The 21,439-nt window shown below is 38.5% G+C and overlaps 1 protein-coding gene and 1 long non-coding RNA gene across 2 annotated transcripts; both read left to right on the forward strand.

Moving 5' to 3' along the window:
- Positions 1-3,724: 3,724 nt before the first annotated feature.
- LOC103705596 (calmodulin binding protein PICBP) lies at positions 3,725-7,088 on the forward strand. Its single transcript, XM_008789366.4, has 2 exons — positions 3,725-6,648; positions 6,756-7,088. Exon 1 carries the CDS (start codon positions 3,962-3,964, stop codon positions 6,635-6,637), a length of 2,676 nt encoding a protein of 891 aa, XP_008787588.2. The 5' UTR covers positions 3,725-3,961; the 3' UTR covers positions 6,638-6,648; positions 6,756-7,088.
- A 7,625-nt stretch (positions 7,089-14,713) lies between these two features.
- LOC113462618 lies at positions 14,714-21,152 on the forward strand. The gene is made up of 3 exons (XR_003385379.2): positions 14,714-17,466; positions 17,633-17,756; positions 20,004-21,152. It is a non-coding gene; the product is annotated as an uncharacterized LOC113462618 (long non-coding RNA).
- Positions 21,153-21,439: the final 287 nt, after the last annotated feature.

Raw genomic sequence — 21,439 nt, forward strand, 5'->3', positions numbered from 1 at the left:
TCCATAGATACCACATAGAGATATCCATCGGCCTAGCAGATTTTTACACAAAATAATTTTTATTTTGGTAGAAAATTCCTGTATGCAGTAGTCCACAGTAAGGGCAGCCCTCTACAAATACTGTTAACCCTCTCTAGAGCTTCTTAAAGGAAGGAGAGACTGGAACTTAGATCTCTGTTACAGTCATCAACAGGCTTGATCAGAGAAAACGAAAACTTCTTGTATTAAATAATAAAGAATTTGCTTAACAAGGACAAATTTAGAGTAGAACATCATTGTTAAATAATTTGCAATAAAAATTAATTTATCAACTACAAAAACAGATGTATATCTTTTAGCCAAAAATGTCTTTTACGTGCAATTTTAATAATTAATGTTTACCTAATAATGACAAACAAATATTTTCTTTTCTTTTTGATGCCCAGCTAAAGAAATATACACACACACACTTAATTCTATGCATTTGAATATTTAAAAAAGTATTATTTCAAAACAAGAAAATATCGATAGATTTTATATATTCTTCCATATTATATACAACTTTACTTTTATTTTTCAAAAATTAAAAGAATCATCATTTTTTATTTATGCAACAACAATAGTGTAGAATGTAGATCAATGTGTTTAAGAGTAACATTTTGTATAAAAATTATAAATAGTTACATATTTTAGCAGGCGAGCTGTACCCTGCCCGCATTTCTTTTGAAGGGGGCCGAAGAAATGTCTCCGATATCCGGTGACCCCAATCCTTCGCTGGTTTGGCCACCGATCTGGTTTTTATAACTATGTCATGATTATTTGATTGATCCGCATTTCTAACTTTCTTTTCCAAAAATGAAGAAAAGACCAGTCGACCCCTGAAACTTTTCTGAATTTCAAGTACTCAAAATTCAATCTAAAATATATCCTTATATCATTGCTTCCAAAATTCAGTTATATTCAGACATAAGCAAAGCAAGATCGAGTTATACTCGAGGATCATCAGCCCATCTAATGGTCTGATGCTGCACTAACCATTAATCATGTTTTAAGATGGCGCAGATTTTGATGGTCATGTGCTATATTCAGGACCCATAATCATACTCTTTGTCACATTCTTTATATATATATATATAATAATAACGAGCAAACATACTAATAATATGAAACATAAAAAAAAGCATAAAATAATAGATTTAACTGTGTTACGGTTTAATCTGGACTAACTGAGGGTTACACTTTAATTCGGCTGCAATACAATTAAGAATAGTTTGCTACAGTATTTACTTCATTACTGCTACAATACTGCTGCTGTGTTTTACAACAGTACTTAGTACCAGATCTGTTTTCCTCTTAATTTAGGAGAAAGATAATAACACAGAAAAATGCAGTAACGAAAATATTCTTCATTAGGATAAAAAGGATGCTTACAAGAGTTCTGTAGGCCTTTCTTACTTTTTTTTATCCACCAGAGGAGGAGAAGATTACATAAAACACTCTCTAAGCATACTTTTAACTAATCCTAAAAAACTTACAGAGAGGGATAGTTCAGGAGAGAATAGGTTAGAGGATAGAAAGAGAGGGAGAGTGTCAGATAGTGGAGATGAGAGTGGAGAGTGGATATGAGTGGTTCAAGAAAATGGAGCTATATGTGACCTAACCTGATTCAACAAGGGGTTTTGTTTAGTTATCATACACCACAAACCAAATAGTAGGTTATTTAATCTAGCCCCAACCCCCAACCCCCCACCCATGCATCTAATTCTGAACCGTGGGCCGGTAAACAATTAAAAGGAAAAAGGAAGCCGAAAGTGTCATCCTGATGTCTGCATTTTGACAAGGATTCAATGAGAGTTGGGAGCCTCCAATAGAAAAGATGAGGCAAGCGATCAGACCAGACCGAAAGCAAGGAAAAGGTGGGCAGTTTGAGATTTTTTTTTTTTTTTTTTGCTTCAATCTTTTCTATGAGAAGATAAGGGAGAGAGAAAAAGAGATTTGGTGGTCGGCGAGATGGGACCCAGCAGCCCAAATAAGATCCTCCGTGCCGACCAAAGCTAGGGTTGGGTCCCACCACACGGTTTGTCTTACTCCGCCCACCGCTCTCCCACCCACCTTTTCCTCCGTAGGTGGCAGCCGGTTCCGGATATTTGTCAATTGGTGGCATGCGATTATAATCGTGAGGAGTCTTCTTTTGTTTCGATTCCACCATCTTTGACTATCTTAGAATCCTTAAAAACATCAAAAAAAAAAAAAAAAAAATTCTAAAATCATTTTAGCAATCACATATTTCTTTTCTATTTAAGTCCTAACATCCTCATTAAGCTAAGAATCCAAATTTGTTACACATGAGCTATAAGTCAGATTTCCTCTAATACCATTTATAACGATCTAAAATCTCATCTAAAAAAATAAATAAAACTAGTTAGAAGATATTTTTTTAAATTTCTTATTAAGTATCTAAAAATTTTATCTACAAAAGCTAATCAAAAGATATTTTTGGTTTTTTAGTTCCGTATAAATATTTAAAATTTTTTCAATGAATAATCGATGTGGGACGAAATATATGCTTGCATAAGTGTCTTCACATCCATTCAACAAGAAAAACAAAAGAAAAATTTTAGTTGATGATAGGGAGACGTTTCGATGGTTTTTATAAGATATATAGCTCCATTTAGAAAGCAGCATGGGCCATTGTAACTAGTTGGTATCCTCACCTGTTTTTCCTACACTGTAGGGTAATAGACAAGCGTATTGGGTTTCTCCAATCCCAATATGAATTAGAGAGTTTATCCATTAGAGAGGAACTCATAAATGACTAGGGTTAGGCGCACACAAAGTAAGAGGGGTAGTTGGCTAAACATTCAATGGGAGATTAGAACCCTATTTCCATCACCATTACCTATCTCAATGGAAGGGCAGTATGAGTTAGCTATCATCATTATCTATCTCATCAATCACATCTTGTTACTTTGAGAAGGTGAAGGAGTTCATCGGTGATATGCGAGGCTGGGTTTGGTTGTTTTGGTTCCCTCATTTTTTATTTCCTCCAAAAAAGAGAGAAGCTCGTCAATAACCTTTTGTTTTTCACTTGCAACAGCAAGCTTCCATTAATTCCAAAGTTTGCAGTCGCCCAAGATGATAAACCAACAATAACTAAAATAACTATCATCTGCATGTGCAGCCATGCGTATTTGTATCCATAACAGAGATATTATTTGACAGTTTTTTTGAAAAAATTAAGTGTTATTGTCATCAATATATGTTAAAAAATATGGTCCTAATCTTGAATCAATAATGACTAATGAAGTTTAAATGGTAGCCGCGATACACAATGCCATTACAATGTTTAGTGCATCTTATTCTTGTTGATTGCCGTATCTTTCTGCTAAGAAATTATATTTTATGCAGCATACAAGCATGTATAAAAAAATATAAAATATATAAATAAATATATCTTATTTTTTAAGCTTAAGTTTTTCGGACAAGAAATAAATTAGGGTATAATTTCTCCTGCCGCAATGCTGTGGATAATAAAACAAAATATTAGGAATGCCAAAGTTTTTTTAAAAATATGCCCGTTAAAATTTAAAAGGAAAGGGTCCCACCTTACGCACGCCGTCCAAACAAATGTCCACAGGAGGCCAAATGTTGGAACTCCCAGGCCGCAACCAACAGGCAACAGTTAAGAAATGGAGGATCCAAAGCAGCAGTTTTAAAAGCCAACATTGGAATTCCATCGCCACAATCCAAGTGCGTGTCAACGTCATCTACTTAGCCAAATTCAAATTTGGCCAGCCCTATCGGATGCACCAACTAAAAAATCAGAGAAAATAGCCCTCATCAACCTCTGGAAGAATCCTTGGGACTCAGCTTTCCCTTTCGCCACCTTCATTCCCCACGACAAGAGTTCCTTGCTTGCAGTCCTTCCATTCAAGGAAGTCCTGACTCCCCAATCCCATCTAAGCTTCCTCTTCCTTCCACCATGGTCCAAAGAAAAGCACCTTACAGGCTTGGTTCTCAAACCAAATCAAAGAAGGTGCCTGTTAAACATGAGAGGAATCCATCTTGTTATCAGCTGCAAGATTCAAGAAACAAGGGAGGAGGTGATACCAAGAAGAAGGTGAAATCCACCAAGATCTCAGACTTAGAAAGTGAGCAGGTCCAGTTCGACCAGCCTACCATGCACAAGTGGTCATCTGCCATCAAGATATCAGATCAGCTGCCAAATTATATGAAGCCCACAAGCAGTTCAGATGCAAGGAAGGAGCAAGTCAAGGTAACTAGCCATTCCCCAGGCACCAGTGATAGGATTAGAAGCCCAAGAAATTTGAGTAATTTGAATTACTCAAAGCTCTCCACTTCTTCTTCTTCTCCTGATGGCTCTGGCCTTAAACATGTGAAAGTATTGAAAAGGAAACCTAGTGTGAGACAAGTAAGGCCTTGGATGAAGAAGAGCCTAGGAATTGCTCTTTGTCCCAAGCTAAACGCGAACAGGGCCACCTGCTCATCAACTCTTAAGGATTCGAAGTTTCCGAAGGCTTTGGACCTCAATCCGGGAGGGACCGAAGCCGAAGGGACTTCGGTCATGAAGGTTTGTCCTTACAAATATTGCTCTCTGAATGGTCATAGACATGAGTCTCTGCCTCCTCTGAAATGCTTCTTGTTATCAAGGAGGAAGCTGATCAAAACCCAAAAGAGTATGAAGCTAAAAGGGGTGTCTCCATTCAGAAAGAAAGATCCAGGGAAGGATGAAAAGGAGGCAGGCACAGGACAAGCAGTAAATAGTAGGGCCCCATCTGCTTTGGAGATTCTTATGGAAGAAGTAGCCAATGATTTCTTTGTGAAGATCTATGCCAAACCACAAAAACAGATTTTAGAATCAGTTAATTGTAATGAAACATGCCTCCAAGTGAAGGATGACACCGAAAATCCAGAAGTTCTGGATAACTTAGAACTCTCTAAAAATGATGGGGAGGGTGCCGAGAGCAAAGAGGACGATGGACGGAATGTTGCAGATGAGATCCATGAAAATAATTCAGTTATTTGCTTGGAAGATGATATTGACCAGAAGACTGACCTTTCAATTGAAGACATGGATGTCATGACGATTTTTCTTGAGTATGTAAATTGTGATCAGCAAGATGAAGATGACGAAGGGAACTCCACTAGCTTGGTTCAAAAAGATGATGCAGAATTGAGTTTAGAATGCCAAGTTGCGGATGGATTGGTCGAAGACAGTGAAGATCTTGCAGATGGTGTAATCAAGGTACCTGCTGAGGCCAGTGAAATGGATTTGGAAGAGGATGCAGACCAATTCCCTGACAATAAGACCGATTACTCTGAGTACACTGATGGTCTAGGTCCACAATTTGGACATTTGTTCGAAGATAATGATATCGGTAATGGGCTCTCTCTTGGTGCAGAGATTACTTCAGTCGCATGTGAAATAGCTGAAGCTGATGTAGGGTCACCTTGTGTAGCATATGAACAATTTGCTGAGTGTGGTCATACCACAGCTTCTGAAGGCATTAGTTCTGACAGAGATGATGTCTACTCTGATGAGGGAAAAGAAAGTTCTGCAATTAATTCTGCGAGCTGTGATGACAATATTCAAGATCAGAGTACTGGATCTCTAATTTCCAAACCAGTTGAAGCTAAATTGTTGAAGGAAAATGATCTAGGTGACCCTCCTCATAGCAAAGAGAACAACTCCAGCATGAGCTTTCTGGGTTATTTAGAGGACTCCAAGGGACCAGAAGAAGGCAGAGAAACGAAACCCAACTTTCCCGGACAGGATGGTGAAGGTGAAGGATCTGAACCAATAAATCTGGAAGCAAGAACTATCTTAGACGATGGAAGTGCAGAACAAACAATGCTCAGTGATGGCACTAATGAAGAGGAAACCATGAATGGAGAAGTTGAAGATGCCAGTTCCTTGTCCAAAGTCCACCTTTCTGATTCTAATGATGGATCCACTGGAAGGGAAAATGATGCTGCAGAGGTTGATCACAACCAAGCAGAAATCGAGACCAAAGTCTGCGAATATGATGATACATCTGAAGAAACAAGCATTCTTGTAAAAATCCATATTTCTTTTAACGATCTACCAGATGAGGTTGACACAGGCAACAAGAGGGAGAAGTCAGAAAAAGATCATCAGGAGGAAGTCAATGAAACAGATGATGTAGTGCAAATTAAGGATAATTTGGAGATTTGTTTAACATCTAGCAAAGAAGGCCCAGAAGAAGATAAGATCATCAATACTGTAGCAGCATTCTCCAGCCAAGATCCTACTGAGGCTTGTGGTAGGCAAAAGCCAAAAATAAGCATAGTGAGAAAGAGAAGAACTGACGAAGAAGAACAAATGAAAGAATTTAACCCACGAGCGCCAAACTTCCTCCCAGTTGAACCTGATCCAGAAGCAGAACAGGTTGATCTCAGGCATCAGGAGATGGATGAAAGAAAGAATGCAGAGGAATGGATGATAGACCATGCACTCCAGCAGACAGTAACAAAATTGTCTTCAGCTCGGAAGAGGAAAGTAGCACTACTTGTGGAAGCTTTCGAGACTGTAATTCCAACGCCTATGTGCGAACAAGCAGTGCAACATGATGGTCAAGGCTTCGATCATACGAGGCCTATACAAGCATGCAGTTAATGACTTTAGAGGTAAATATGTTTAAAATACTATTGATGGTTTCATTAATTTTATCAGGAGGTTTGGCAGAACTTTTGTATTCTAATTTTGTTTTTTCTTTTAACTTGGTTTATTGTAGGTACTGCCTGAAGCTGAACTGAAGTCTTAAAATGTAACAAAGGGTCACTGCAATCTTAGCCCAAGGGAACAGGTACAGTGACAGGGAGGGTTCTGTAGCAATTATAGTTTCCTGTCATGCAGGTGTGATGAAGATAACAGAAGCACATTATGCCTGAGCAAAAGAAATGTAAATATCCGTAACCTAAGCAATGGGATCCTAACTCATTTGAACTTAATTATTATGTTGTCTGATATTGTAATCAAGTAGAATATTTCTTCAAGCAGATTATATCCTCAGGTCTTGTAGAGACCACAATTAACCACTAAATGAAGATAATTAGAATTATATGTATGAATGCTTTCCAATTATTTTAGAAAAGCTAATATCTATATGATTCCATTCTCCTCTATGCTATTTGTGAAGTACATGCTAACTATGCTCCTTGTCAGAATTATATGCAAGTGAAGGGAGGAAATCTTGCTACCTGTTGTGACAACCAATAGATATAAGGTCCTTATCAGTTCTCTGAAGGCTCCAAAGCTAAATTTATCAGATTACTCATTTACCCTTCTTAATATTCTAACTGCATGCAAGACAGAGAGTATATTTGGTTATAGAAGTTTCAACAAAAATTTTGAGGGTGTAGTATATTTAACAGAAACTTAAACATAACATGTTATGCACATAAAATATCTAAAAATTTGGCGGCATAAAAGGTTTCCTGGTGCATCCCTAATGAGTTTTTAGCATCATAAAACAGGTTTGTAGAATAGCATATAAACTTACAGAAAAAATGCCTATTGGGCACCGGTATAGTGCGCGCACAAAAGTTTATCGCGCTTGCAATTAAGTAACCCACATATTTGGCAACAAATTTGCGAGTTGCACCGATCCTCCCTTGCCATCTGGTAAGAGGATTGTTTTTATGCACTTTACAGCAGCCCTGTTAGTGTTACTGAAACTTATGTCATTCTTATGCTCAGCTTATATTGTATATTATGAGTGACCAGATACATCTGTAAAGTATGCAACATGACTTTCATGCAAAACTAATTTTTGGACACCATCAACAAAAATATCAGACGGGCATTTTCATAGTACACCAGTTAATATTTCTCCACCAATACTCCACAAACATAACAAAGTCATAGGCTCCAAATCTAGATCCTTAAGAGGCATTGGGCAGGACAATATGACCCATATGGTACAAAAGAAGCTTCACTAAGGATGCACATGGCCCGGTCTATGAGCCAAGTCTTCCACAGTCTGGGTGGGGTCATCAGGCTAATCCTAGAGTTTCAGCATAAAGACAGACTCTGGAAAGATAGATGATAGATGTGTATGAGAGCAACAATGATCCTAAGAGTAACGATTTGCTCTAGCTAGGAAAGGGAACGTAGACAGCGTCCGAATAATGCAGCCAGGAGACATCCTAGCAGAATTCAACAAACACAAGATGCTAGGATTTGAAAAAGAATGATACATCTCTCAGAACTTCCAAATGGCATGGCCCCTCCAAGGTTTTCAATCAGAAGCATCCTATGAAAAGAAGTACCTTAGTTTTGTCTAAGATGGAGGTGAAAAGTGGTTTCCAGAAGATTATAGCAGACAGGGTCAATAGCCCAAAAGACTGTAAGATCAGATGAACTAATAGCTTGCACAGGAAGTTGAACTGAAAATTTTCTTTCGCAACTTTGATCATAATAAGGGGTTCTAAATCATCCATTATCATGATGGTTTACATCAATTGCAGCCTCAGCTAAGTCGGAGAAAGTTTCAGAGGGATGTTCCAAGAGTTATGAACAAAAGATAACTATGGCTCTATCATGAAAAGTGAAGAACTTTTCTGATGGCTTTGGATTTCGTCGAGATTTGGGAGTGAGGTTAAATGGTCCAGTCTAGAGTCTGAAAAAAACATTGTGCCTTAGTAGATGTAGGGACCAGGTCTTTATTTAGCTGACAAATGCATGCCAGCTACTACCATCTTGATTTGATAGACAGATATAATCTTGTTGTAAGTTGTTTTTGTGGGGCAAGAAATCTGGAGACAATTGTAAACCTATAGGTGTTCAAAAAAGTACTTTTTTTACAGATAATATCACATCATAACATTATACTACGGATTATGGAAGGTAACATAGCTGAAAAACATTATAACAATCCATTCTAAGGTTTTAACAAGATAGGAAAAAATTTAGAGATTTTTAAAAAATATTTTCTTTTTTCCAAGTATGGTATTGGAAATTCTTGAATCAAAGAACCAACCCACAAGAACTTATGAGAAATAAGCGAAATAAGAGAGTGATCCAATTGCAAAAAAAAGATTCCTTCAACATGCTCAATTGAATATCTCAAAAGAAAACTAAAAGAAGATGGAAGAATCGCGAAAGTAAGGTTTAAGTCCATTTTCTTTCATTGACTCTCCACCCTTCCTAAACTGAGATACATATCTCCTATTTATAATACTAGCGAGGTCTCTCCTTTCACAATTTGAGTTGGATACCTCTCCTAATTCGAATGGGATAGGTATCCTAAAATAAATATAATTAATAGAAATATTTCTAAAAAATAAATTTTATAATTATTCTAAAAAAAGATAAAATTTTGAGAAGGTAAATTTCAACTTCTACATCAACTCTGTCTTCTGTCGCTCCGCCTGATTCTTCTCAGATAGAAAACTATATTCGGTCAAAATCGTACCGAAAAAGAAAACTTTCGGATTTGACCAATCCATTTCGGAGCCTAAATGGTGGAATTTCGTCCCAATTCAACCTCCTAGAAGGTTGGCCCAAAATTGTAGATCTCGAAAAACTATCTAATTTTTTTTTAAAAAAAAAAATCATCTCAATCAGACATTGTATGACCAAATTATAGCTTCCAAAAGTTTGGCCTACGACTCGACTTCTAGATGTGTCGGAAGTTGCTCCTAGATTTTGTCCAGCCATACTAATAGTGGCCAAAGTGGTCTACATTGTGGCTGATCTCGCTTTTAGACCCTGTTTTAATCCTTTCCGTAGTGACCAAAATGTTCCACATCGAATTTGGTGATCTCCTTAAATACCTATAGTAGCCAAAAAGTGATTCACATCGAATTTGATGATCTTTCTAGACATCTGTAGTGGCCAATATGGTCCACATCAAGTTTGATAATCCTTCTGGATTGAGTTTCTCTTTGTTTAGGGGATTAGCTCCTGCTAAATTAGAACTGAAGATGAGGAAACATCTGCTTCCTTGCCTTGCGGCTGAACCACTTGATTTTGCTCGGACATAGAGTTGCTGGAGCTTGTGTTGAAAGTGTTGCCAATCGAGACACGATCTCAGTGAGTTAGGCTATCTTCTCCTCTAGTTGTCCAAGACGTTCGATGATACAGTCGAGGTGGAAAGGTTGCTAGATTTTTGGTGGATGATGGCTGAAGTTGGTTGGACCCAAAGTTAATTTGGGTTAGGACGTGGGAGGAAGGGATTAGGCCTACGATTTAGATCTGAAATCTAAAGAACTTTGTGGTGATTAGGGTGTCAAAGGATTAGGGCTATTATGTGAAGAAGATGGGCGGATGCAAAAAGGATCAATGGAAGGTGCTACAGTTTGGGTAGTACATATAACTATGGGCTGAATAGAAGAGTCTCACCTCTATCCTAAACTTAATGATTTTCTAGCATCTCATCGAGGAAGAAAGAAATTTTTGAAGTCTCACCAAAGGAGGAAGAAGAAGCCTCACGTCTCTCAATCTCAAGAGCAATTGAAAACCAAAATTATTTCTGCTTTTATTCTTCAACGTCCACCCTTTAAATAAATGGGATGTTAGAACAAAATAGAAAACTCATTACATGACTCAAACGCAAATTTAGGCTCATGACTAAATTCAAATACTAGGGATTTAATAGGACTCCTAACCAAAGTAGGATTTGATCAAGTCAAAAGACTCCACATGCCAAGAAAAATCTTCAAGGAATCTTCACGCCTAAAGAAGTAATCTCCAAGGGCTTCATGCCAAGAAAATATGCCCTCTAAGACTCCCAACTGTTGGATGATCTTCATGCGTTGGATGATTCACGTCTTCAAGGAATTTCATGTCAAGGCTTTATGCTGAATTTTCTTCACGTGATAAAAGTCCTTCAAGTAAAACTCCTCAAAGGGGTGCCAAATCATGGAGATGAGGATCCCTAAAAATCAGCAAGATGAGGATCCATAAAAACCAGCAAGGGTTGATCATCACACAAACAGATTTTCTAGTGAAAGAAGGAGTCCTTTTTGTGCCAAGGCTTCTCTTCAAAAATTCTTCACGCCATCTGATTTCCTTCCTTCACATGGAGAAGTCCTTCTCTTCATGGACTCTTGACACCTCCTAATCTCTTGACATTAGAGAGAATTGACTCCTAGGACACCTCAACTTTGACCAAGTCAAAATCTCCACATCTAGGCCTGTTAACGAGTCGAGCTACTCGGGCTCGGCCTGGTAAAAGCTCGGCTCGAGCTCGGCTCGTTAGTCAAACGAGTCCGAGCCCGAACCCAAAATGAGGCCCGTTTAAACCTGAACTCGAGCCTGAGCAGCTCACGAGTTCGTTTGGGCTCATGACTTAACACTGCCTGGACCCTTTTTGAGTCTCCCCCTCTTCTCTCCCGGCCCCCTAATATTCTCTCTCTCTCTCTCTCTCTCTATTATGTTATGTGCAGAGAGCCGCTCTGAGCCCTAATCGGTGTAATATTTTGTTATGTGTGGCGCTCTCCCACTATTCTCGGTGAGCGGCTCTCAAAACCCTAGCCCTAATCATGTAATATCGGGGAATAGAGAGGGGAAGAAGAGGGAAAGCGGCGGAACACGAAGCGGTGCGGCTACCAACAGCCATCCGACGTCGAAGAAGAAGCGAAGGCAGCTTGGACTGTGGCAGCTCCGAAGGCGACATTTTTTTGATTGAAAAACTGGGACTTTCTAGTTCTTGCCCCATCTTTTGACTGTTGTCAACTAATCTTTTTAATGTTCGATTCTACTCTATGTTAGAGGCAGCCAACCCAATTGTGAGCTCGGCATAAAGGATGGGGGAATAGTGGGGGAATAGCCCTTGCTCGGCCTTTTGTTTGGGGCGATCAGAGGTGGGATCATCTTCCAGGACATGGAGGGTGCCGTGGCGAAAGCGGTGATGGCGGGAGCAGCGCTGCAGGGGAAATCGTGGAAGAAGAAGAAGAAGAACATGTATTTTTCTTTTTTTTTCCTCTTTCTTTGCAATGTTCTGTCTCTAAGACTTTTCCGCGCCTACACAAAAAAAAAAATGTTTGGTGAATTTTGTCAATAATTTATACTGGTTGTGGTGTTTAATGTATATTGGATCCTTGTTATCGAGCTCGAACCCGGGCTCGGGCTTGGGCTTGAGCTTGTAATTGAAACAAGCTTTACGAGCTCAAGCCCGAGCCTTTGCTTTACCAAGTAAGTCAGAGCTCGAGCCCAATACAGAGCTCGGTACTAAGCCCGAGCCCAATACAGAGCTCGATACTAAGCCCGAGCTCGAGTTCGAGCTTCTATGAAACGAGCCGAGCCCAAGCCTCCCAGGCTCGGGCTCGGCTCGGCTCGTTAACAGGCCTATCCATATCTTCTTTGATCTTTATGTCATCTAATTGCCATTTGGCACTTAATTACATGAACCCAATCATCAAACACAAATTAGCAAATTACAAGTCTAAAACAAGAACTCAAATAAACCCAAAATAAAATAATTCAATGTGACCTAATAGACTCAAATAAAATAGACTCAATCCAATATAATTAAATGCTGGAAATCATGAACCCAATATATTTTCAGGCACACCTAGACAAGGATCCAAACTTGACGTACGTCAATCTTGACTCGAGCTCGTGCTCCTGCATCATTCTATCGTATCATCATCCATCAAGATAGAACTAGCAGTTATACTCATCTTTCTCCTTCAATGTACTTTAAGCACAAATAGCTTTTCTCCTAACTACTTGTACTACTCACGCATTTGGGCCATGCACTAAGGCTATAATAGATATAGCAGACCGAATCTCTAATACCAACTTGATTTGATTAGATCAAGTTGAAATTCCACCAGGTAAGAGCATGCTCTATACTAACCTGATCTGATTGGAGAGAAGAAGATTTTCTTCAAGCTGCTCAACTCAAATATCTCAAAAGAAAACTAGAAGAAAATGGAAGAATCACGAAAGTAGAGCTTAAGTTCTCTTTTCTTTCATTGATTCTCAACCTCTCCTAAACTGAGGTATATAGCTCCTATTTATAACACTAGTAAGGTTCTTCCTTTCATAATTTGAATTGAATTCTTCTCCTAGTTTGAATAGGACTAGATATTCTAAAACAAATATGACTAATAGTAATATTTAAAAAAAACTAAAATTTAGAATATTTTAGAAAAAGCTAAAATTCTTGAGGAAGTAGATCTTGACTTATATATTAATTTTGCCTTCTATCACTCCACTTGATTCTTCTTGGATAGAGAGCTACATCCAATCAAAGTCTTACCTGAAAAGGAAACTTTTAGTTTGACTAGCCTATTTTAAGGCCCAAACGGTGGAATTTTGGCCTAATTTAATCCTTGGGGGATTGTCCCAAAGTTATAGATCCCAAAAAACTACTTAATTTTTTTTAAAAAAAATTATCTCAATCGGACGTCGTATGACTGAGTTATGGCCTTTGGAAATTTGGCCTACAACTTGGTTTTCCAATGTGATGGATCTTGCTCTTGGACCCCGTCCACCCATATTCGTAGTGGCCAAAATGGTCCACATCATGGCTGATCTCGCTCCTAGACCCTGCCCAGCCCTGCTTGTAGTGGTCAAAGTGTCCTATATCAAGTTTGGTGATCCCTTTGAATACTCGCAGTGGCCAAAATGATCCATATCAAATCTGATGATTCTTCTGGATATCCATAGTGGCTAATATAGTCTACATCAAGTTTGATGATTCTCATAGATTAGAGAAAGTATTAAAAAGAATATATTTCTTTTATTATATTCATAGGAAACTACATTCTCAGGTTACCACTGCTACTGTAAAAATCTTGGGAGACCTCAGCAGATTTCCAATGATGATTGCAGATAAACTTTACTATGGCAAAGAACATTATGGCAAAGAGCATTAGGAGAATCTAAGTACTAATAAGATTTTGCCCATTATAAGATTATAAGAGGAGTAATGCAGTCATTCTACTAGAAAATCATAGGAGTTGAAATGAGAACCAATCCCATGATAGAAAAAAAAATCTATTGGGAAGCTAGAAATTAATTATTCAGATACTCATCTGCCAACTAGTACTTTACATAATTGGCACTCGAGCTATCTTAAATAAAATGCTTTGTGAATTAACATGAATTTACATGATTCTCATGACAATATGTCATCTGTAAACTTTTATTTGCATATGCCCATATGATATATCCATTTATTTCTTACTTGTGGCAGAAAGTTTCAGTTATGCATGTGAAAATAAATATTTGATTCCATCAAGTATTGGAACCATTTAGGTACTCTTATACAATGAAGCTACTCTTTTCCTAGCCATTTGCGAATCTAGACATGCGAAGTTTAACGGTCCTGATCTAAAATGATATTGGGTAGACACATTCTCTTTAGCCCATACAGTGGCAGCGAAATTTACTTCAGACAAATTGCAGTAAAATGATGAGAAAGAAAAGTAGTTGCTGAAAGGAAAAAGTAAAGCATAAAGAAACCAGAGTTACAAGAACAAAGACAAGTATTATCTTCTCCAGGAATTAAACTACCAGAGCAAAGATGACATCCAAATTATAGAAGACAAGAAAAATCCCAGCATAAAGAAATATCCACAGAAGCTTCCAAGGCATGGATGTTAAACAGTACATTTCACAACCCAACATACCCCAAATGTTTCATGCTTTCTCAAGGACTTCAGTTGAGAAGCATCCTATCAGAGGGAAGTATGGGAGGCCTGATGTGAAGGTGAACCAAGACACATAAAAGGTGGCAGTCTTACAAATTTTATTGGCAAATAAGGATCAGAAACTGCAAATTCCCTTTACAAGAAAATAAAAGAATGTTTATAGATCTTATTACAAACGTGCAAATATTTATATCCATAAATGAAAAAAACCTCCTTATAAACACATCATTACAGGTTACACTCAGCCTACAAGGTTCTATCGTATGATAACATAAACATGACATACATGTTAACCTTATAAGAAATTTTCATAAGTGTTCCAGAAAATTATCATAGCTGACGTTTGCCAGCTTAAAAACTTCATCTACAATCTCGGTTGATTGCTAACCATCCAACAGACAAGATAAGATTTTCCAAATAAACAAGAAATATTTTTACAGGTTACAAATCTCCAATAAATAGCTAACATGCAGACTATCTCCCTTTTATTAAGGGACAGAAGGAGGGATACAAAGGAAATCCCTCTCATAGGCGCCAAAATGCTCCCATTATTGTTCTCTTCTTATCACAACAAATCCTATCAAAGGAGGTCCTACACCGTTTTAGTTCGAGAATTTTTGGCGATCCTATAGTGTGTCATGGAGGTGGTGAGGAATGCTTGGGGTACTCCTGTCAGTGGGTTTCTGATATCCAAAATAACCAAGAAACTCAGAAATACTAAGGCAGCTTTGAGTCATTGGAACAGGAACTGCATTGGGAACCTTTTTCAGAGAGCTAATACTCCAGAAAAGGAGATTGGCCTGATGCAGGAGAAGGAATCAGAAGTAGGGAGGCTAGCATTAAAGAAGACTTCAAATCTTGAGATCAAAAAATGCGGAGTATTACAAACTTCTAAAATAGCAGAAACCTTTTGGTATCAAAAATCAAGTTTTCAGTGGCTTAGTGGAGGTTATAAGAACTCTAGCTTCTTCCACGAAGCTACAATAAACAGAAGAATATTCAATCGGTAAGCAAGATGGTGGACCTTGGCAGCACCTGTCACCAATTCAGAGGTTTTGGAAACACTGTGGACCTTGGCAACTGACAAATCTCCTGACCTGGATGGCTTCCTTCCAAGTTTTCTTTAAGGTGTATTGGAATGTAATTGGAGATGACATTACCAAGTCAGTGAAACAATTCTTTGATAGCAAGCATATGCTAGGTGCCTGGAAAGCAACATTTGTTGTTTTGATTCTTAAAATCAGCAATCCTACTCCCCTTTGTCCCTATAGACCAATCAATCTGTGCAATATAATATACAAGCTAGTAGCTAAAAGTATAACACTGAGAATTCGAAGAGATTCCTAAGCTGATATCAAAGGAGCAAGCTACTTACATCTCAGGTCGAAGCATCTCAGATGATGTCATCTTGGCTCAGGAGGCAGTTCATTCTATGTAAAAGGCAAGTGCTTCCAATTCTTTGATGGCAATTAAACTAGGGATTTTTATTTGCATCCCTTTGTCACTTTGGTTCCCCGGACAAGATGATCTAGTGGACAGAAGGCTTCGTTGTGAATCCAACTTTGACAGTTCTAGTCAATGATTCCCCTCCTATCTTCTTTAAGTCTAACATGGGCCTACATCAAGGCTGCTCTGTCTCCCTATTTATTCACCCTGTGTGCCGAGATGTTAACCATAGCAATCTTTATGGCTGGATAAAGTGGAATTGTTCATGGATAGAAACAAAATATGAGCAACAATCAAGTAAGTCACTTTTTGCAGATGATTGCTTGCTGCTATACTTTTCTTGAAGGAAATGGAGGAAGCAAAGTGCTTCCCCAGCTATTTTTAAAAGGAACAGAACTTACAAAGCAAGAAGAACAAGATTGCAGAGTAGCAGAACAACCAGCAGAGGTGAACACTTGAAAGCAACAGGTTACAACCAAGAACAATAAGAGTTGCCTAGGAAATATCTCATCAGAAGGGAGCAAAGAAGGCCCCGCAGAGTTTGGTAGCTGTCTTTGGTTTTCTCAGCACGCAAGCTTTCCCACTGAGTAAAAGAGAGCAGGGCTTTTTGCAGGGTCACATTGATGAAAGATTGTTTCTGAAGAAAGACTCTCGAATTCCTTTCCGGCCAGAGGTGCCAGCCAACTGGTCCCAACCTTTTCTTAAGCTGCGTTTGACTCGTCTTTTCCTCCATGCTGCCCATAAATCCTTGATATCCTTTGGCCAACCTCTAATATTAAGCTGAGTTTTGAGGGCAACCATAAGCTCTTAGCGAAAGAACATTTGATCAGCAAGTGGGATATAGTCTCCGGCATGGCTCCAGAGAGCGGACATCACAAGCTTCTTCTCCAACCTTTCTTCTACGACGCATCACCCGTATGAAGCCTACTTTTAAGGGCCAACCACAAGAATACTTTCACCTTTTCAGGTGCAGCTATTCTCCAAATAACTCCATGAAATGGCCAAAGTTAGCCTCCACAGTTCAGAAACTTATAGAGAAGGAATTAACGAAATAAGAACCATTAGAGGTGAGCTTCCAAACCGGCTCGTCCGCTGATCTAGCAGGTGAGAAAGGATGCAAAAGCTGGATGAGAGATTCATATTGATTAAATTCCTGCAGTGTTAGCGGACCACCTACACTTATAGACCATCCTTGATTCCTCCAACTCCAATGGGAAGCAACAGAGGCAATACACTTCACAGTTCTTCCATAGACCTCAACAAACATAGCTGCCAGTGGGGAGCGGCCAACCCAAGAATCCTCCCAGAATCTAATTCTCTCCCCATTTCCAAGATTGAAGGAAGTACGAGTCCAGAATGCCTTCAGGTTTTTGCCGGTGTCCCTCCAAATAGGTGAGATCCTCGTAAATGTTCTCCTCACTCTAATCCCAAATCTTCTTTTTGCATAATAAGCATTTTTTCTTTGGTCGCTCCATGGCCCTTTCAAACCTTTAACAAGCTTCAAAGCCCATTTGGCCAACAATTCAGAGTTGAGATCACTAATGTTCTTTATGCCTAGGCCACTTTCCTTTTTGCCCCTGCACACGCCATCCCAATTCACAAGGCAGTTGAAGCTGGATACAGTATCGTTCCCTTTCCACAAGAAAGCCCTCCTTGGTCAATTCTGTTCGCCAGCCACCATGGTACTATTCCTTTGCATCTTCTAAGTTTATACCTCTTTGAAATGTATATCTGAACAATTGAATCAGCCTTAATGTGTTGCCATCTCTCTTAAGAAAGTTATTCTTATAGATGTTTTGTTTAAGAATTTTATCATGAGAAAGTTAGGGTTAATACAAATCGGTCTAGAGTTTTGAGCTTTAGAAGAATTGATTTTGTTAAGAGTCGTGCAGCGAAAGTATGGTGGAGTAGAAGTGGACTAAGTATCCTTATTTGTTAAAGAATGAAGGTAGGTTAAGTTTTGAGGACGAAATTCTTTTAAGGAGGATACTTAGTCCACTTCTACTCCACCCAGTTGGGGCCCAATCCACTCGATCGGCCTAAGCTGAGACCTGGCCTATAGAGTGGCCAAGCGTAGAAGACTCCCAGAGGAAGTCTTCTTCTCCTTCGGTGCCAATTAGGAGTCGGAGTCTTAGGGTCGCCAGGACCCTAGGGATCCTCTATAAAGGAAGAGCTCTCTCCCTCCAAAACTATCCATCCTGAGCAATCCTTCTCTTTTCCTCTCCTTCTTCCTCCTTTTTCCCATTAAGTTTGCAGCTGTCCATTATTGTGCTCATTGAAAATCGGGGCCGCTAGATGCCACCAGAGCCGAGGTAACACCTGTCCTTCCTCTCCTTCCCTTTTTGTTCTTCCTACAACCCAAAATCATGGTTGTCAGCCCAAAAATCAATCGAAAATTGACCGACAAAAGGGGCACTATTTTTTCCTTTTTTTTACTGGTCATTTTTGCTTCTTTTCCGACCACCGCCACCGTCAACACTCATCGCTGAAGCTCTCGGCCTCTCCCCTGTGTCGGCCTCTAACCAATGCTGGAGCTCCAGCCGCCAAGGAGCAAACAGAGACATGAATCCACCGATCCAAGACCGCATCTATTCTACCCCTATTTTTGATCATCCTCTCTCTTTTTCGGTCGCCACCGCCAACTACCACCACTTGCAGTCGAACCTCTGATTGCATTGCCGACACTCCGACATTGAACCCCCACCATGATCACAGCCACTGGTCCGCTCTCTTTCTCACCATTCACCAAGAAAGAAAGAAAAAAAGAAGAAAAAAAAGGGGAGAGAGAGAGAGAGCCCATCCCTATCTTTTTCTCTCTTATTTTTTCTCTCTAGGAGACCTATGGATCTCAGTACAAGGTCCTGACGACCTGATCTATGAACTTGAGTTAATTCATGAAAAAATGCCCTACATTGTTCTAATGCCCAAGCCGCCTACTAGACTGATCACTCCAACCCTGATGAATGTCCCTGAAACACCCATTGATGAATCTTATTGACTGATCTTGTCTTGATTGAGTCCGATTTATGGAACGAATCATCTAGACTTGACCTATTGAAACCACCGTATGTCCGATCAAGTCTTCTCGTATTATTTTATTAAAGTCGTCAAGTAGAAATTAATTTTGTTGTTAATATGTTAAATAGGTCTAGCGGAGTCGTCTAGCGAAGTACGACAGTCTAAAACAAAAGAGGTAAGTAGATTTTACATTTTTTATTATTTTGTAAATGATCATGTTTTTCGTGCATAAACTTTGCTTGTGGAAATATCATATTTTTCTTAAAATTATGGATCAGCATATGTATTATAAAAATTATGCTTTATTATGAAAAAAAGTTTTATAAATGTTTTAATGAAAATAGCTTTGTTATAAAATATGCATCTAATCACATCATTTAGTGTCTTTCATCTATTTATATGTATGTTTTAGGAAAAAGATATAAGTTTTCTAAAAGCTCTCAGATAGCTATGTATGATTCCTATAATTAGAAAAAATCAACATCCGGAGCTAACATCCATATGAACACAAGCCTTGCCAGCAGATATAAAGTTGGCATACGAAATATGAATCTTTGTCGATTATGAACACAGGCCCTGTCACGGGTATAAAGTAACCGTAGCACGAATATCTGTGAGGAGTATTTGGAACTATGATATAGCTAGATGGCAGAAAAATGATTTATAAATTTATTTGCAAATTGAACTTGGAATCATATTTATGAAATATGAATGATTTATGCATGCATGATTGGCTTTATGACTTGTTTTAATATACCGTATTATGAAATACTTTATTTTGTAATATCTGTTATTTTTTTTTAAATAATGCATTGATATGAAAAACTTATGCTCGATCCAGTAAGGTAGAGTAAGATTTACTTACCGAGCTGTGTCACTTATATATCTCTATTTTTATTTTTTCTCTCCAGACGAATAGGGTTGATAAGAACGAAGGATGGTTCAAGTTTGGAGTTTGCGCTAACAAGCTTAGTGATTTTGTAGAAGAATTTTAGTATTTTAATTGACTATAAAATTGTAGTTAACAATTTTTTGAATATTGAGGATTATGGATTTGGTATTTATGTTTGGATTTAGATGCTCTGAACCAATATTAGTTTTATTTAATGAATGATGAAATTAGACTTTTAATTATTATATTTTGTCAATGATAGATTTGGAAGCTGAGATGTAATAGTTGGTTGCATTTTATCGTGAGTTGTACTCTTTGGTAGAATGGCCGTGTTATGTCCTAAAATTCAAGGCACGATATTTTATGGGCTATGTCAATTTTCAGATCCAGGGTGTGACATCACTTAAGTGACGCCGGAAAGCTGAACAGGTTTGTGGTCCCTAAGAAGCATGCCCTGGACTACTTCCCTGATGTAGAGAATACTGATAAAATGGCGTCACTTCAAGTTTTAGATAATCAGAAGAAGAGGTGGAAAGTTTCGGTACTCTTATTGGACAAGTAGCCAATGCTTGGTGCTGCAGTCAATTTGTGAAGGAGAAAGGGCTTGATGAAAAGGATGTTGTTGTATTTTATCGGTTCGAGGAAGAACAAGATGGACACAAAAATCAATCTTATATGATTGACATTATACCTTGGGACAATGGCAGTGACAAAGCAGTTTTAAGAGAGCATGCTGATGAGATGATCGAGAACCAAAGATCTGACGTGAGGGGTGGAAGAAGCGGCGAGAAGAGTTCGGCTGGAGAGCCGGAGGTAAGGAAGGTGGAAAACAAAGATAGAGATAAGATGAGTTTGATGAGAGATGAACTTGGAGGAGAATTCTTTACAAGGAAAAGAGCAAGAGAGAGATTCAAGCAGGGAGTTTGGTTGTTCGGGGTTCAGACTTCTCCATGATGATAGAGACAAGATGGTGGATGGTGATTCTCTGTTACATCAAAATTGACAAAGGTTGGGACAGATGTTTATGATTGAAAAATGTGCAGCGAACTTAGAAACATGTTAACTAGGATGATTTTATCCGACAGAGCTTTCTCCTATTGTCTGCTGCTCTTGTAATACAAATATATCTATCATTAACTTTCTCGCTAATTAGTGGATTTTGATTATAGATTTTTTTACCAATAATTATGAATTTTATTTATAACATTATTGAGACCTTTTCTAGCCCACGAATGTAAAATGGAGTGGAATTATTTTGCTAGAAAGCTTGTGTAGGACTCATGCAATAGCAGTTGTGAATATCTACTTATTCTCAATAATACAGATTTTCATGAGGTTAATAGAAAAAAGAGGAGGTTGAGATTTGATTAGTTTCTCAGCCATATGAGTATTGTGAGATTTACGTAGCAAGCATTCTTAAAAACACCTGCTAGACTTCCATATCAGGACTTTAAG

Source organism: Phoenix dactylifera, unplaced genomic scaffold (genome assembly GCF_009389715.1).
Source record: "Phoenix dactylifera cultivar Barhee BC4 unplaced genomic scaffold, palm_55x_up_171113_PBpolish2nd_filt_p 000146F, whole genome shotgun sequence".
Taxonomy (NCBI): Eukaryota; Viridiplantae; Streptophyta; class Magnoliopsida; order Arecales; family Arecaceae; genus Phoenix; species Phoenix dactylifera.

What these genes read in the sequence shown, in the direction of transcription:
- LOC103705596 (XM_008789366.4), top strand. Translation starts at nt 3,962, where the DNA reads ATGGTCCAAAGAAAAGCACCTTACAGGCTTGGTTCTCAAACCAAATCA.